Source organism: Macaca nemestrina, chromosome 4 (genome assembly GCF_043159975.1).
Source record: "Macaca nemestrina isolate mMacNem1 chromosome 4, mMacNem.hap1, whole genome shotgun sequence".
Taxonomy (NCBI): domain Eukaryota; kingdom Metazoa; phylum Chordata; class Mammalia; order Primates; family Cercopithecidae; genus Macaca; species Macaca nemestrina.
In genome coordinates, this window is record NC_092128.1 from 99,731,547 (window position 1) to 99,749,854 (window position 18,308).

Genomic DNA, 18,308 nt, shown 5'->3' on the forward strand with positions numbered 1-18,308 from the left:
TGGACTTTGGGGGCTTTGGGGGAAGGGTGGGAGGGCGGAAAGGGATAAAAGACTACAAATAGGGTGTGTTGTATACTGTTCGGGTGATGGGTGCACCAAAATCTCACAAATCACCACTAAAGAACTTACTCATGTAACCAAATACTACCTGTACCCCAATAACCTTTGGAGAAAAAAAAGTTTTATAAAATAGAGACTGAAAAAAAAAGTTGATTCACACACCTAAATTGTGAATGCTTGGATGTTTTCCAATAACCAACGTAAGTATTAGTTTTTAAACCTATTTTTAACTTGACTAAAATGAAATAAAATTAAGATTCAGTTCAAAAAAAAAAAAACCAAAAGCATAAGTGTTGAAATAAAACACAAATTGGATTTTATCAAAATTAAAACTTTTGGACTTTGATGGGCAACATCAAGAAAATAAAAAGACAACCCAGAGAATAGGAAAAAAATAATATCTGATAAGGGACTTGTATTCAGAATATATAAAGAACTCTCAGGTTGGGTGAGGTGGCTCATGCCTGTAATTCCAGCACTTTGGGAGGCTGAGGCGGGCGGATCATGAGGTCAGGACATTCAGACCGTCCTGGCTCACATGGTGAAACCCCGTCTCTACGAAAAATACAAAAAATTAGCCAGGCGTGGTAACATGCACTTGTAATCCCAGCTACTCAGGAGGCTGAGGCAGGAGAACTGTTTGAACCTGGGAGGCGGAGGTTGCAGTGAGCCAGGATCACGCCACTGCACTCCAGCCTGGGTGACAGAGCGAGACTCCATCTCAAAAAAAAAAAAAAAAAAAAAAAAAAAAAAAAACTCTTACACCTCAATAATAAAAAACAAATAACCCAATTAATTAGCAACCCAATTAACAGGCAAAGTATTTGGATAGACATTTCTCCAAAAAACATAAAAATGAACAATAAAAAGCACATAGAAAGATGCTCATCGTTCATCATTAGGGAAATGCCAATCAAAGCCCAATGAAATAGCACTTTAAATCACTAGGATGGCTAGAATCAAAATGTCAGACACTAACAAGTGCTGACAAGGATATGGAGAAATCGGAACTCATCCATTTTGGTAGAATTGTAGAATGGCCCAGATACTTTGCAATAAACAGTTTGGCAGTTCTTCAAAATGTTAAATATAGATTTAACATATGACCCAGTAATTCCACTCTTAGGCATCTATCTACCCAAGAGAATGGAAAACACACATTCACACCAACACTGTACATGAATATTCATAGCAGCATTTTTCACAATAACCAAAAAATGGAAACATGCCAAATGTCCATCAATAAATGAACGGATGAATAGAATGTGGTATAACCATACACAGGAATATTATTTAGCAGTAAAAAGAATGAACATGCTACAACATGTATGAACCCTGAAAACATATAAAGTGAAAGAAACAGTTACAAAAGGCCATACACTGCACAATTTCATTTATATGAAATATACAAAATAGGCAAATCCATACAGACAGAAAGTAGATTAGTGGCTGCCAGGGGCTGGAAGAGGAAGTGGAAATCATTGCTAATGGATAGGGGATTTTTTTCTTTTATCTTTCAGATACGATGAAGATGTTCAGAAATTAGATAGTGGTGATGGCTGCAGAGAAAACTGCAGTTGCAAAAACCACTAACTTGTACATTTGAAATGAGTGAATTCTGTGGTATGTAAATTATATCTCAGTAAATCTGTTACAGAGGCTGGTTGCAGTGGCTCACACCTGTAATCCCAGCACTTTGGAAGGCTGAGGTGGGAGGCCTGCTTGAAGCCAGGAGTTTGAGACCACCCTGGGCAACAGAACAAAACTCTATTTCTACAAAAAAAAAAAAAAAAGAAAAAGAAAAAAGAAAAACCAACAACATTAGCCAGCACATGCCTGTAGTCCCAGCTACCTGGGGGACTGAGGCTGGAGGATAGCTTGAGCCTAGGAGTTTGAGACAGTACATATGACCACACCACTGCACTCCAGCCTAGGTGATAGAGCAAGATCCTGTCACAAAACAAAACAAATGAAATCTGTTAAATAAATAGTATACCCTTTACATAGCCTTCACAAATGTTAACATTTTACACAACCATTGTACAATGATCAAAACCAGAAAATTAAAATTGATAAAATATGATTTCTTCTATAGTTAGTATTTCTTCTCATAGCTCAGATTTTCTTCCTGGAATAATTCTGGAATAATTCATTTTATAAAGAATATAAAAAATATATTCTTTAGAAGCTCCTTTAGTGAAAATCTGTTGATTCTAAATGCACTTGAAATAATTTTTTTGTTAAATCTGAAAATACTTTTATTCTACCATTTTACTTGAAATATAGTTCTAGATTATTATCTCATTTTAGTACTATGAAGATGTTATGCCTTCCATTGCTGTCATTGACAAGTCTGTCAGTCTGATTGTCCACCTTTTGTAGATGGCCTGCCTTTTCTTTCTGGACTTCTAAAACATTGTCTTTGCTTTTTGCTATTGTTCAATTTCATTAAAACCAGCTGAAATATGAATTAATTTTCTCTTTCCCACTGCTTACTGTATATAACAGGCAATTATGAATAAAGCTGTTATAAATATCGCTGTGCAGATTTTTGTGTGGACACAAGCTTACAATTCATTTGGGTAAATACGAAAGAGCATGGCTGCTGAATGGTATAGTAAGAGTATATTAAATTTTGTAAGAAATTTTCAAACTGTCTTCCAAGGTGGCTGTATCATTTTGCGCATTCCCACCAGAATGAGAGTTCCTACTGCTCCACATCCTTGCAAGCATTTAGTGTTGTCAGTATTTTGGATTTTGGCTATTCTAATAGGTCTGGAAGTGGTATCTCATGACTTTAATTTGTACTTTAATTTGTAATACCCTAATGACATATGATGTTGAACATCTTTTCCTTTTCTTCTTCCTTTTGTTTTTTTTTTTTTGAGACAGGGTCTCTGTTGCCTAGGCTAGAGTGTGGTGGCAGTCATGACTTGCTGCAATCTTGAACTCCTGGGGTCAAGCAATCCACCCACCTCAGCCTCTTAGGTAGCCATGACTACAGGTGCATACCACCACATCCAGCTAATTAATTTATTAATTATTTTTATTTTGTAGAGACAGGGTCTCTCTATGTTGTCCAGGCTGGTCTCAAATTCCTGGGTGATCCTCTCACCTTGGCCTCCTGGAGTGCTGGGATTATAGACATGAGCCACTGGCACCCAGTCAACATCTTTTCATATGTTTACTCACCATCTGTATATTTTCACTGGTGAGGTCCCCAGGTCTTTTGCCCATTCCTAAATTGGGTTGTTCATTTTCTTATTGTTGAGCTACAAGGGTTTTTAAAAACATATTTTGGTTAACAGTCCATTATTGGATGTGTCTTCTGCAAACATTTTCTCCCAGTCTGTGGCTTATCTTCTCATTTACTTGACATTGTTTTTTGTAAAGCAGAAGTTATTAATTTTAATGATATCCAATTTCTCAATTATTTCTTTCACGGATTGTTCCTTTAGCATTGTATCTGAAACATCAACACCATATCCAAGGTCATTTAGATTTTCTCCTAAGTTAATGTCTACAAGTATTATAGTTTTATGTTTTACCTTTAGGTCTATAATCCATTCTGAGAACATTTTTGTGAGGGGTGTAAGATCTGTGACTAGATTCATTATTTTGTTTTGTATGTGGATATATCCATTTGTTCCTGTGCCATTTGTTGTAAAGACTATTTTTGCTACATTGTATTATCTTTGCTCCTTTATCAAAGGTCACTTGACTATATTTATGTGGGTATATTTCCAGGCCCTCTATTCTAGTTCATCAATCTATTTGCCTATTCTTTTGCCAATGCCATTCTTAATTATTACAATAAATAATATCTTAATTATTGTAGCTTTATGGTAAACCTTGAAGTTGGGTAATGTCAATCTTCCAACTTTATTCCTCTTGTTCAATATTGTGTTGGTTATTCTGTGTCTTTTGCCTCTCCATAGAAACTTTAGAACAATTTATCCTTATCTATAAAATGTTACTGATATTTTGATTGGGATTGTATTGAATCCATGGATCAAGTTGGGAAGAACTGACATCTTGACAATATTGAGTCTTCCTATCCATGAACACAAAATATTTCCCCAACTATTAGTTGTTCTTAATGTCTTTTATCAGAGTTTTGTAGTTTTCCTAATATAGATCTTACACATATTTTGTTGCATTTATACCTAAGTATTTCATTTTTGAAGGGTGCTAATATAAATAGTCCTGTGTTTTAGTTTCAAATTTCACTTGTTTATTGGGAGTACATAGGAAAGTGATTAACTTTTATATATTAACCTTATATCCTGCAACCTTGTTATGATTAATCACTTATTAATTCCAAGAGGTTTTTTTGTTGATTCTTTTGGATTTTCTACATAATCATGTCATCTTCATTCAGTCATTATCCAATGCTCTTTTCTTTATATAGATGTGAGTTTCTGACCTATATCACTTATCTTCTCTTTGAAAACTTATTCTAACATTTCTTACAAAGCAGGTCTACTAGCAACAAATTCCCTCAATTTTTGTTTGTCTGAGACAGTCTTTATTTCTCTTTCACTTTTTGAGGAATACTTTTGCAGGGTGCAGAACTCTAAGTTGGTGGGTTTTATTCTCTCAGCACTTCAAATATTTCACTCCATTCTCTTCTTGTTGGCATGATTTCTGAGGAGAACCTAGATGTAATTCTTACCTTTGCTTCTCTATTGGTAAGGTTTTTCTCCCCTTTGGCTTCTTTTGAGATTTTTTTTCTTTATCTTTGTTTTTTTGAAGTTTCCATATGACTTGCCTCCTTTTCTTGGTTATTTGATTTTGACATTTATCTGGCTCCATGTTTTCTGAGCTTCTGGGATCTGTGGTTTGGTGTTTTACATTAATCTGGGAAAGTTTGCAATCATTATTGCTTTAAATATTGCTTCCATTTCCTTCTCTTTCTTCTTGTTCTGGTATTCCCTTTATGGTATGTTACATCTTTTGTAGTTGTCCTACAGTTAAGGCTAGTCAAAAAAAACTTTTTTAAGTCGTGGTTCTCTTTACTTTTCAGTTTTGGAAACTTCTATTTATTGCATCCTCATGCTACTCTTAGCTGAGCTGTGTCCAGTCTGATAGCCCACCAAAGACATTCTTTATCTCTGTTACAGTGTTTTTGATCTCTAACAGTTCCTTTTGATTCTTATAATTTCCATATCTCTATTTTCAATATCCATCTGTTCTTGCAGGTTGTCTACTTTTTCCATTAAAATCCTTAGTATGTTAATCATAGATGTTTTGGCAAGTATTATCTTGATTCCTAAGCCAGGCAAAGATATCATAAGAAAAAGAAAACTGCAAGGCAGTAACTCTGACATTCATGCAAAAATTATCAATAAAATATCAGCAAATCAAATTCAACAATACATCAAAAAGATTCTACAGTATGATCAAGTGGGATTCACCCGTAGCAGGCAAGACTGGTTTAACATAGGTAAGTCAATCAAAGTGACACATCACAGACTGAAAGACAAAACCACATGATCATCTCAATTGACACAGGAAGTATTCAACAAAATCCAACATCCTTTTTTGATAAAAACTCTCAACAGTTTGCGTATACAAGAAAAGTCCCTCAACATAAAAAAGGTCATTTATAAATGACCTTTGGCTGAGTCCTCACCCCACCCATGGTGTTTTAAACTCTCAGACAGGTCCCTATGGAGCCTCTAGTAATTTACCAATTACAGTTCAGGTTTTCCTGCCTCAGCATTTGTCTCCATGGAGGGTTCTACTTATGGGTTTGCTCCTGTTAAGTTGTGACTCCCCATATTCACCTCTCTCTCTACTGTGACCTCAGTTTCGACAAATCTAAAAAGAGTTCTTGATTGTACTTCAGTTTGTTTGGCTTTCTACTGTTGTTACAATGGAGTGGAGACTTCTAAGCTCCTTACACACTGGACTGGAAACAGGAAGCCTGCCCATTCTTTTTTATTTCTGTTTTCCAGGGTTTCTTGCATAACTTTTGAATGTAGCAAGAACTCAAAGGCTTTTAAAAATTTGTTGAACATTTTTGGTAATAGCTTATATATAAATAAATAAGCACCTTCTAACCACCAGGCACTCTTCTAAGTGTGTTTACATATATAATCTCATTTAAACCTCACAGAAACTCACACATAAGTACTGTTTTTATTCTTGTTTTATAGACAAGGAAGCCAAAGCGCAGAGAGTTTAAGTTTCCTGTCCCAAAGGAGCATAGCCAGTGAGTGGCATAACCAGAACTCAAACTCAAGATGTGCAACTAAAGAACATGTTCATAACCACCATACTGTATTAACCAGATAACTCCTAAAAGTCCTGATCATGTTTTGACCTCATTCAGTCACAAAGAATTCAAATAGTCCAACAGATTGTTTCTCATTCTAGTTATTTTGGAAACTGCCAATATGATATTTCAATTTACCATCCAAACATCTGAAATTACTGAAAGGAAAATTTGAGTATGCACCTCCTGTATATCATTGTAAGAAAAGGATTATGTTTTCATGTAGTTTACATAGAAACTAACATAGTTTACAGAGAAGCTAATTTTTATATAAAAACTACATGAAAACATAATTCTAGAAACCCAGGAAGGTCTTCCTTCAACCATTAGAGATGCTCCTCACTGGCTAAAATGAACCCAGTGCTCGAAAAAGATCTCTACTTCCTATGAATAGAAACCGGCATGCTATTTTCTATGACAAATTAGTACCGAGTCTTACATAAATATGACTTTAATGGTACTAATGTTTTAAGCCAACCTAGGTTGTTCTGATTCCTGTTCTGAACATTGAGGTTCAACATCATTAACAGACAAGCCAAAGATAATCACTATCCTGAGGGCTTTGCCAGCTGCGTGAGTGAACATGCTGTCTGTTTTAGCATCAGCCACTTTTTGGTCTGCATTAGATTGATGGCATATTTTGTTCTGTTTCTTTATGGAAATATGGTTTATCTATACCAATAAACTCTTCTTTTTCTAGCAACCAATTCAGAGTTGAAAAGTTTATGCCGGGCACGGTGGCTCACGCCTGTAATCCCAGCAATTTGGGAGGATGAGGCGGGCGGATCACTTGAGGTCAGGAGTTTGAAACCAGCCTGGGCAACATGGTGAAACCCCGTCTCTACTAAAAATACGAAAAAAAAAAAATTAGCCAGGCATGGTGCCATGTGCCTGTAATCCCAGCTATTGGGGAGGCTGAGGCAGGAGAATCGCTTGAACCTGGGATGCGGAGTTTGCAGTGAGCCAAGATCGTGCCACTGCACTCCAGCCTGAGCAACAGAGTAAAACTCTGTCTCAAAAAAAAGAAAAGAAAAGAAAAATTTAGAAAATATTGGATTCTGATTTTATTGGAATTTATAGTGGTAGGTTTAGGATACATGGGCAAGAGAGACAGAGATGTTTAAATATAAAAATGCAGGTTCATCACTAATCAACATATTCTCCTTTATCAATCAAAACATAAAGAGAGTTTATGTCATCAGGTAAGCTGTTTGTTCCACCCTATCCCCACATGGCTGACAAAGGAATCATATTCTAGTTAAATTTGTACAGTGAGGCCAGGCGTGGTGGTTCATGCCTGTAATCCCAGCACTTTGGAAGGCCAAGGCAGGTGGATCACCTGAGGTCAGAAGTTTGAGATCAGTCTGACCAACATGGAGAAACCTCGTCTCTACTAAAAATACAAAATTAACTGGACATGGTGGCACATGCCTGTAATCCCAGCTACTCGGGAGGCTGAGGCAGGAGAATTGCTTGAACTCAGGAGTTGGAGGTTGCAGTGAGCCAGTTGCGCCACTACACTACAGCTGGGCAACAAGAACTCCATCTCAAAAAAAAAAAAAGAAAGGTTTGTACAGTGAGAAAATATATCTCCCAAGGGTGCAAATAACACATACTGAACTTCCTTATCTGCTCTCCTCTCAAAAAAACTCACTCTTTCCATTCCTTAACATCACATTACAGAACATCATCTTTAAGACATGAATGCTAACCTCTCTCTGGTTTAACAAATTTGTGGATAATAAGCACCTAATGGATTATGGACAGGTTTATAGACATATTTTTGATACAGCACTAATCATTCATTCATTCATTCCTGACATCTGCTCCAGGCTGGTGGTGGTATGGGTGTCAGACTGAGAGTCTACACATTAGAGTGTGCCATGTACAACTATGGCGGTAAAGACAATGCATTCCGAGAGCTCAGAGAAAAGGACAAACAGCAGTACCTTCTGGAGGTGCTCTGAGAAGGCTTGAAGCAGCAAGCACTAAGGGTCACTACCTGCACCCAAGTAAACCAAACACAAGGATGGCTGAAATGCTGGCCTGACCTAGTTAAACCCTTTCTTTCCTAGAAAGTAAGTATATCATCAAGTTTTGCAGGTTTATAATGGGTTTGTAGACTTGGCATAGCATTGGTCTCAGACTATTTTCAACAATGGTTATGTGTCCAACACTGTACTAGGAGCAGGACCTGAAAATGGGCCTCCTAGGTCTGGCATATTCTAAACCACAGTCTAGTTAGGGTGCATTGGCCAGGGACTCCCTGGATGGTATTGCAGATTGTGCACTGAACATTAATAAGAGACACCATTCCTAATACAGACATTATAGAAATGAATATTCATCATGCCAGCAAATGGCAGTAAAGAGTCTGGTTTTAACTAAGGTAAAACCTTAGTCAGGACAATTTCTGAAAGATGGAAATAAAGTATCTTGAGGAGAGGATGCCTTTTTTCTAATTCATTCAAAAATCCTATGGGCAGCTGACTGCCCTGTTTTTTGTTCATTCAAAAAAGGATATAGGGAGGAAGTGGATCACTCAGTGGTGGTCTCCCCAATCATTAGTACAGGCATCCTTCAGAGTTGCCCCAGAGACGATCCCTAGGGCAAAGGCTAACAGCACTGGAGGACCAGAGGAGGAACTGAGAGTGTAGTACGAGGAAAGAAATAATACACAGGATGACTTTCCCCATGTCACTTGCTCTTGGTGTCCTCCCTCCCAGTGGGAGTTCTAGGGCCCATGCCTCTTTGCCTGAACCTCCAGGGCTCCTTTTCTGTGACCTCACTCTCCACTGGCACCTCCAGCAGCAGAGGCAGAGCATTTCAACCAGATAGCATAGTGGCTTGACTTGACCTACTTCCAAACAAGGACCCTTTCTCATTCATCATTTCAACCTCACAGCCTAAGGAGAGACTCAAAACACTGTGGCTGGGTAAAGTAAATGAATACAATCATTAGGTAAAATGCATTTTTAGAATAACCAGTTGATTTCATTTATCCCTGACGTCACTGGGATTAAAGTGACAAAGCAATACGTAACAGAAATCTGGCTCTTACACACGGTCAGTCATCTTTTTGGCTCTGCAACTCTTCCTTTCTCAAGAAAGGATGAGAAATGGTATGTGACAAAGGGAACTTCATTTTAAGGAATGATCAGGGGAAAGTGGTTAAATTATTTTATTTTATTTTATTTTATTTTAATTTTTTTGAGTTTTTGCTCTGTTGCCCAGGCTGGAGTGCAATCTCGGCTCACTGCAACCTCTGCCTCCCGGGTTCAAGTGATTCTCATGCTTCAGCCTCCCAAGTAGCTGGGATTACAGGCACCCGCCACCATGCCCAGCTAATTTTTGTATTTTTTAGTAGAGAGGAGATTTCACCTTGTTGGCCAGGCTGGTCTCAAAATCTTGACCTCAGGTGATCCACCCACCTCAGGCTCCCAAAGCACTGGGATTACAGTTATGAGCCACCACGACCGGCAAAAGAGGTTAAATTAAAAGGAACAATATAAAACTTTGAATTGGAAATCAAACAAAGAAGGGGTTGGTATTTATGTTAGTGACACATCATAAAAGTTTAAAAAAAAAAAAAGGCAGGACTCAAATTACAAATCACCTCTGCTCTTGGTAATTTGAAAGTTCCTAAAATAATAACTGAAGTAGCTCTCTTACCTTATAATTATTCATGATTTCAGTTAACCATGGCTTAACTGACTGTACTGTATCTTCTCGCAAGTACTTTTCAACTACAGTTCCATCATTAAAAGTCCGATTTCCCACGTGGATGGCTTGTCTCACCTCTGGGAGTGACAAAAGTTTCACATAGTAAAGCTGATCCTCAGGTTCCTGGCGGAAGGGGGCATTGGAAAGACATAGGGAACGTGATTGGTGGCAGGAACAGCACGTTGGGAAAAGCTGTGAATGTCTCATAATATACAACAGGAACAAATGTGATGGGACTATTAACTTGTCGCCATTCTTGAAATTTTAACTCAGAGGTTTCGAGGTAATTTAGGTGGAATCTTTTTACTAACGGGAAATCTGAATGACGTGATACTCTTAGAGCAAATACAGGATTTTCCTTTGCAGAAACTAATATTTTGCAATCTGTGACTCCCATTAGCAACCCCTCTAGAGGCAAAGATTGAGAAAACAAAAGAGGTGAGATTATCAAAATCGATTCACTCCTTGTTGGTGGTTCTTTGGAAAGAAGGTCAAATGGATCACAAGGGCCAGGGTGGTGGCATGCTGGATTTAAAGCCAAGAATTTCTTTTCTGTGGTCTGCTGTTTATTAAAACCACACACACACACAATTGGATTAACTATAATAAAGGGGAAAAGATGTCAAATGTGGAAAGAGATGATGCTTTATGAAGGACACAAGACAGAAGAAAAGTTGTCCATGAAGCTCATTTAAAAAAAAAAAAAAACTGCAATAAAGTCTCTGTAATAACCATTATACTGAAAGAAAGGAGTAAATGCTTTTTTAAAAAAACAGTTACACAAGGATTTAAAAAACTGTTAAAGTTTGAGTTCGACAACTCTGTGCTTCATCAACAACTTTTGCTAACTATGAATATATTATGTTGTAAAGAAAAAAAGATATCACAAATTTTGTTTCTGTCTTGTCTACCACATGTTTTTCTCTTGGTAGAACCTAAATCCAAAACTGCAGCACTGGCGAATTCCAGTGAAACTAACATACTTTATTTACAAACTAGTTCATAAATCAGGCAATTTAAAAAACAGAATGCATTGTCATAAGCATTAGACAAAGATTATACAAATTCAAACACCTACTTTGGCTCCTTCTGTTTGACTAATTCTACACAAAAGATACCAACTTTGGTCTACTTTTATGAAACAAACTACTTGAATACTTTGAGAAATATTCTAGAAGGCTTGAAGTAAGGGCCATACTAAATGCATTAAACCTCTTAAGTTAAAAGTAAGACAAAGCAAATATTTTCATTAAGGCTTTGGCAGTTTTGATTATCCAAGTGTCTTAAGTACAGAACAAAGAATGTGGGCATTTTCAAGAGACTCATAAACAGACTTGAAGCTCTGGGACCTGAGACCCAGAACTCCAATCCCAGCCTGTGTCCTTCACAAAAAAGCCTCTATAACAAGCTCTACTGGGGGGAAATTATGTTAATCAGAAGTTGTTTTGAGTTATCTGAAATATCACACATTCTCAGTGGTCAGATTATAACATATACAACACTGATGAGGAAAAGATCCTACGGGTTAGTAGACCACATCACGCAATACAGTTTGGACATGCTGGTCTAGTATAAAGTCATCTATAATATTTCCCAAATCAAAGGAAGTTCGGTTTTGCCAAAAGTTTTAAGCAAACATTATTATGGTTTTTAAAATGTTGTCATTACCGTGCACCGCAAAAAGTTATAGTAATTACTACATCCTGTAACATTCTGGAAGTAAGAAGGATCACTTGTTAAGTCGCCGTCTAGTAGTTTATCCAGTATCTAGGTTGGGAGAGAGGGAGAAAGAGAGAAAGAAAACATCAGCGTGGGTAAAAATGTACAGACATTTGTCATTTCCTTTATTCAACAACTTTTTCATTCCTCTATTGTTTCATCCAGCACCCACTTATTGTGCATATTCTCTGTGCTAGACACTGCCATGGCACTGGAGAAACAGCCATCAACAAAACAGACCAATGGTCCTCCCCCATAGAGCTTTCATTCTAGGCGGGGGACAATAAGCATTTCTAAGTAAATTACGTCATGTGGTAGACAGTGACAAACTCTTGAGTATGTTAGGGAATGGTAAGGAGAAAACTAAAGAGGAGTAGGAAGTATCATGCGTGTGCATGTGTGTATGGGACACTGTGGAGAGGAGGTCACAGAGGATCTCACTTAGAAGGTGACATTTGAGTAAAGATATGTTGGATGAGAGGAATAAAGCCACGCAGACATCTAGGGGAAGGAAGGTTCCAGGCAGAGGACACAGCGAGCTCAAAGGCCTTGCCTATGGAAGTAAACCTTGTGGGAAGGGTGCCTTAACATGGATCACGAACTGCTCACCAGATGACATGGAGAGAAGACGCAGGATATGGTGCAGCTCCAGGTTTCTGGAGCTGGTAGAAGTTATCTTTGGGCTGACATTAAAAAACCCAGTCACCAGCTGAGGGGGAGAGCAATCAGCATGGTTGCATGCTTTCCTCCAGCGATTGTCAGCTGCATGGAGGCAAGCACAGCCTGGCAGAGGGTGAGATTGAGCCAGGGCTGTGGTTCAGCCAAAGGAGTCGGAAGAAGTGCAAAAGAGGTTTGGGCTTGGAAATGTATGGGATGACTGACCCTGGGTTGAAGACAGGTAATTAGAGAAATGGAGACTTCAGGGTGTTAGAGATAGTGGAGAGGCAGGAGGATCAATGGATTGAAAGGTAGTGAGGTTGCAGGGCTGTAAGACTGGTACATTAGCGGAAGAGAGCTAGGACAGGAGGTGGTAGTTGGAGAAAGATGTTTGAATGTGTGATTGTGGATCAGCTGCCAGCTTTTTAGGGTATGAGAATCAGCAGCTAAGATGAAGAGGAGAACATGATCATTGAAAAACAGAAGGCTGAGGCACCAAGGACCACATCCTAAAAGGATCATCAATGTGGATCCTGCAGTTACCAGGAATTATGACAAGAATAATGCTGGAGAGAGCGACAGGGAGGAAGGAGCTCAGCTATTCAAATGAGAGAGAGTAACCAGGGGTTGGTAGACAGACACAATTGGAAGTGGTCAGAGGCCCTGTCTGAGGACAGGAGAGTCAAAGCTCAATGCTTTAGGAGGAGGCAGGGAACATGATCTGAAAGTCACATGATAAGCAAGGAAGACACCTACTCCACCTATGAACCAAGAGATACAGAGAAACTAAGAGAGAGAACAGCCCCCACTCAAGAGGACCACAAGGACTGCAGCATCATCAGGGGAGAGCCAGGTTTCCGGCAAAGCAAGAGGCTGAAGACATGGAGGGGGGTTGTTGATGATGATATTACATTGTAAGGAGTTCTTATGAAAGGATTCTAAGAAATGAAGTCAGCACATCTTAAAAACAATCTATCAAGTACAAAGTTAGGTCTCTTATCAGATATGGTATTATTATTCTAATTTTATGGGTGAGAAAACTGAGACACATGAGTTTAAGCAACTTGCCGAGGATACCCCACTAATAACGTCAGAGGTGAGATGATCAGGCCACAACTCCTGAGCCTGTATACTCAACCACGCACTCACTGGCTCCCAGGAGTCAGCCTGCAATGCTTCCTACTTGCCAATTCCTTCTGGCCATGTTTCAATGTTTGAGAAATAGTCTCATTATTGTATTCATATTCTCTTTTTTTTGAGACAGAGTCTCGCACTGTCACCCAGGCTGGCGTGCAGTGGTGAGATCTCAGCTCACTGCAACTTCTGCCTTCCAGATTCTAGCAATTCTCCTTCCTCAGCCTCCCAAGTACCTGAGACTACACGCGCCTGCCACCATGCCCGGCTAATTTTTTTTTTTTTTGTATTTTTAGTAGAGACGGGGTTTCACCATGTTGGTCAGGCTGGTCTTGAACTCCTGACCTTGTGATCCACCCGCCTCGGCCTCCCAAAGTGCTGGGATTGCAGATATAAGCCACCGTGCCTGGCCTGTATTCATATTCTTTTTCAAACGTGAAAGAACTTATTCAAGTTCCTATTGCCATGGGGAGAGAGGCCAAGAATGAAAAGGGTTATCGCCGTAGAAGGCGGTGTGGGTGGAGGTGGTAGTAAGTATTCTCTACCAATGCTACCATTGCTCAGGGCCCCACATCTGGTTGTGCAGCTCCATGGCGATGCCTGTGGCTAAGGGGTGCGAAGGGACAGGGAACCAGCCAAAGTTCTGCTTGCTGAGCTGGACAGCCTGGTTCAGGGCTGCATCTGGAGAAGTGGCCACCTCTTATCCTCACACAATGGAGGCATCTGCTTGCCCAGTCCTGAACCCACAGGACTGCATCACCACAGAGGAGCTTTTTCTAATCTGTTCACCCAGAGGGGGCATCATAGGCCAGGGTCATTCTGAATGCACACATCATTTCTGAAATTCATTGTTAGAAATAATCTTCAACACCAATGGGAAAATAAAATATAAATTCAACCTTGAAGAATAACTTTGCTTTTAGAAAGAGTTAAAAGTCATTTGTTGGCTGGTCACGGTGGCTCACAGCTATACTTCCAGCACTTTGGAAGACCGAGGTGGGCAGATCACTTGAGGTCAGGAGTTTGAGACCAGCCCAGCCAACAAGGTGAAACCCCATCTCTACTAAAAATAAGAAAAATTAGCCGTTCGTGGTGGTGAGTGCCTGTCATCCCAGCTACTAGGGAGGCTGAGGCAGGAGAATCGCTTGAACCCAGGAGGTGGAGGCTGCAGTGAGCAGAGATCTTGCCACTGCACTCCAACCTGGGCAAGAGAGCGAGACTGCATCTCAAAAAAAAAAAAAGTCAGTTGTTGTCAAAAAATAACATGGGTGGTTAGGACCTGTGAAGTTAAGAACTTTGTGATTCAGAAAATCATCATGGAAAAGGAGGTAATACTGGACAGCGGATCAGCCATTTTATATCTTGCAGAATATCTAAGACGCCCCAGGATTTTTATAGAATGCCTGCAAATTACCATAGGAGAAATACTGTGGTGGAAATGCGGGGAACAATTCCAGTCCTCAGCCTGCCACAATCCATTTGTGTATCCTTTGGCAATTCATTGCTATCCTCTGAGGCTCGGCATCCTCTCCCCTCACCAGTAAGTGTGTGTGTGTGTCTCTGTGTGTCTGTGTGTGTGTGTCTGTGTGTGCATGTAAATGCATAGGGACAATAGATGACCTATCTCTAGAGTACTCTCCAGCTCTGAGTTACTACTCTTTGATTCATTAAATCATTTTAAAGGATCAGAGCATCAAACAGGCTTTATCATTTTAGGCTTGAGATTCTGACATTTATATTCCCTTGGGTTTCAGGATTTGTTGGAGTCTTCCTTTGCAGTCATTGAAACACATTTCAACTACAAATTGTTTACTGTCCTAAGTATCATTTTATCTATTTTCCTTGAAAAAGCAAAGGTCTTGTTTTAATTCATCACTCAAGATGTGGGACCAATGGTCAAAAAGACATTCCAAGCCTTCAAAGGTTTTGCCTGCTTGGGGTTCCAGTTTCTGATGTATCCGGTTTGGGATAGATTCTAACCCCATGGGTCACGTTCTCATTATCTCTGAATACACAACATACCTGAACTTTTCTACAGCTTCACTAATCCTGTAGGTGTTTAGCCTGCTACATTATGTACCAGTCATCTTTCTGCTTTTTTTTCTCAATATGAGCCTCTCAAATGCTCTTGCTCTTGATATTGCTTTATCCCTGTATGCTTCTTTAAAAACATATCAAATGTTTCATTTGCAAATTGGTCTCATGCCACAGAAAATTTGATATTAATTCTAAATACTGAAATTTCACTCCTTTGTCCCCTCTCTGACTACCACAGCAGAAAGTCTTGAAAATAATATCATTGCAAGTGGAAGCATGATCCTACATGTCCCCCAGGAGATCCCTCTTCCTTTGTGTTTACAATTACACAAGAAATTCTGAATCCACACTTTGCAGCCACATTTAGTGTCCTGACTCAGAGAAAGGAGAGCCTGGTGGAGCTCTGTAGGATGGCTCAGGACTCCCTTTGCTCCAACCATTTGCACAGCTAGCTGCTATCAGAATTCACAGCAAGGGTGGCCACTGCCTTGGTAGATTTCTGATAGTGTCCCGATACCCTACTTGTAAAATGAAAAATAACTTTGTGTTATCCTCCACCTTCTCTCCAAGGTTGCATGTCTCCTATTTTGATCTGAACTGGCTATCTGCAGTGCTCTTAAGACTTAATATCAGATTTCTGCTTTAATAACAATAACAACATTAGATATACTGTTACAGAATGTGTCTAATAACAAACAAATTAAAGCTCTCAAAATTCAGACCTTGCCTCATTTACTGCTGTGTCAAACACGATGGCTCTATAGTAAATGTGGCAAAAAGCCTCTCAGGGAGATTGTTTACACGTAGCTCTGTCTGCATTGTCCAAAAAAAAAAAAAAACAAAAAATTCCTGTATCCTAATATTTAGTATATTCTTACACTTTAAATAACCGAGAAAGAAAAGAGTGAAGAACATAATTATTTATTCTCAAGTTTAATTTTAGGTGAGCAGTGTAAGGATATGCACAAATACCAATGCCCCTTTGTAAGAGTTTCAAATTACTACATTTTATGATCTTTGTTCCCGACACGTGTGTCACATGTCATTTGTTACACACTGTGGTCATTTCTCCCAGCTGAAACCCTGTTTGTGGATATAAAACTCTTCTACATGGTTTAGAGCAGATGGTGAAGCATATGCCTCTACTTCCTGGGTTGCCTTTCTTCTGATTTCCATATGATAGGGTCTGCCTTGAGGGCCTCCACAGTATTTAAAGAAATCAAAACAGTTAATGAAAGACACAGTTAGATAAACACTCCAAGATGATCTCAGGCTTAAAATATAGCCAAAGTAAATTCAAAGGAACACAGACAGTCCTTTTCTTTATTATAAGGCCACTCAACTCGCCTCCCGATCTCGAATGGAATAACAGAGATATACCTTCTTAACAAAAAAATGCCTGAGCACCAAGGTGTTCCTACTGACCCGCCCCCTCCCCAGCTGGTTTTAATTGCTCAAGGGCAGCACAAGGCCCCTAGAACTCACTTCAAAGGCCTGAAACCAGTTCTGCTTCCTGATGTGTTCTATGCATTCGTGGCACTGCTTCTGGAAGTACTTTTTCTGCTTCTCATCCAACAAGCCAATTTGGTACAGGAATGCTGCATAGCCCCCTATAATCTGAGGACAAAAAAGACACACATCAATGCCACAAAGGGAGAAAAAGAGACCTTAAGGAAGCCCATTTGCTTGGTGAAATAATCCTTTGTAATTGTTAATCTCGTGCTAATCCTACTTAGCCAAGTAGGATAATTACATGCACACACATATACACCCCACAACACACACAACAGAACACAACACAATACACACACACGTATATTTGCACTGACAGCCAATGTAAGCTGACACAGTACATCGATACGTTGAAACATTTGGTAAAAATTAAGAGATTTAAGTCATAAAGTCAACCGGTATTTCCCTTATCAAGTTAGACCTCTAAAAGGAGCCTTCCATCTGATAAAAAGGCTTTTAATCTCCCTAAGAGACAAAATAGAAAGTCAAAAGGAGACACCTACTGATTCAGGATCAGAATATCCATCTCCAATAGCAATTCCTTTCAGGTTGATCTTCTCCTCCTTCACCGGGTTGAGGGAATGGATGAGGTGTGCAATGGCTGGCACATATTTCCCTGCGTAAGACTGAGAAGGACAGATGTTGAAAAGGCCAATCACAAATGGATGCTAGTAAAATTAAATGTACTTAAGTTAATTAAAATCACAATGAAGGAGCAATCTTTCCACATGAGGTATACTGTTTCCTAACCCTGCATTACAGATTCCATAACAGCAAAAACCTCTGTCTTCCAATTCTTTTGTCGTCTCAAATAGCACCACATGACATGCACAGGTTCGATGCTCAAAAAATCACAAGTGAACATGTAATAAGTGAACATTCGAATTTCCTTCCAAAATAAAATAACTTGGGAGAACACAATTCTGCCATGTGTTAGGCGTCTCTTACCAGAAAGCTCTATTCAAAGATTAGAGGGGAAAAAAATCTCAAGTTCAAAATTAAGATTTCAAAATCTGATAATGCTGTAAATTTTAAAATCAACATGTACTAATGGAATACATGTTCCATTAGTAGAAAGGAAAATAATATTTACTGCCACTAAAATTTTCACTTAAACTCATCTCTATTTCCAACCTTTTCTAGCACAAGGTCCTTTTTCAAGGTCAAAATATTTTGCAGATATCCT

At 39.1% G+C, this 18,308-nt stretch overlaps 1 protein-coding gene across 8 annotated transcripts in view; it reads right to left on the reverse strand.

Moving 5' to 3' along the window:
• The window catches only part of LOC105475793 (carboxypeptidase vitellogenic like), a 206,727-nt gene that overhangs the window by 63,929 nt on the left and 124,490 nt on the right, over nt 1-18,308 (reverse strand). For all 8 annotated transcript variants that reach the window (XM_024790894.2, XM_071094980.1, XM_071094979.1 and 5 more), the window contains 4 exons: nt 17,626-17,748; nt 17,096-17,227; nt 11,732-11,830; nt 10,013-10,186 (listed from right to left, as the gene is read on the reverse strand). In XM_024790894.2, the coding sequence (XP_024646662.1) occupies nt 10,013-10,186; nt 11,732-11,830; nt 17,096-17,227; nt 17,626-17,748 (528 nt within the window). The remainder of the gene's footprint in view (nt 1-10,012; nt 10,187-11,731; nt 11,831-17,095; nt 17,228-17,625; nt 17,749-18,308) is intronic.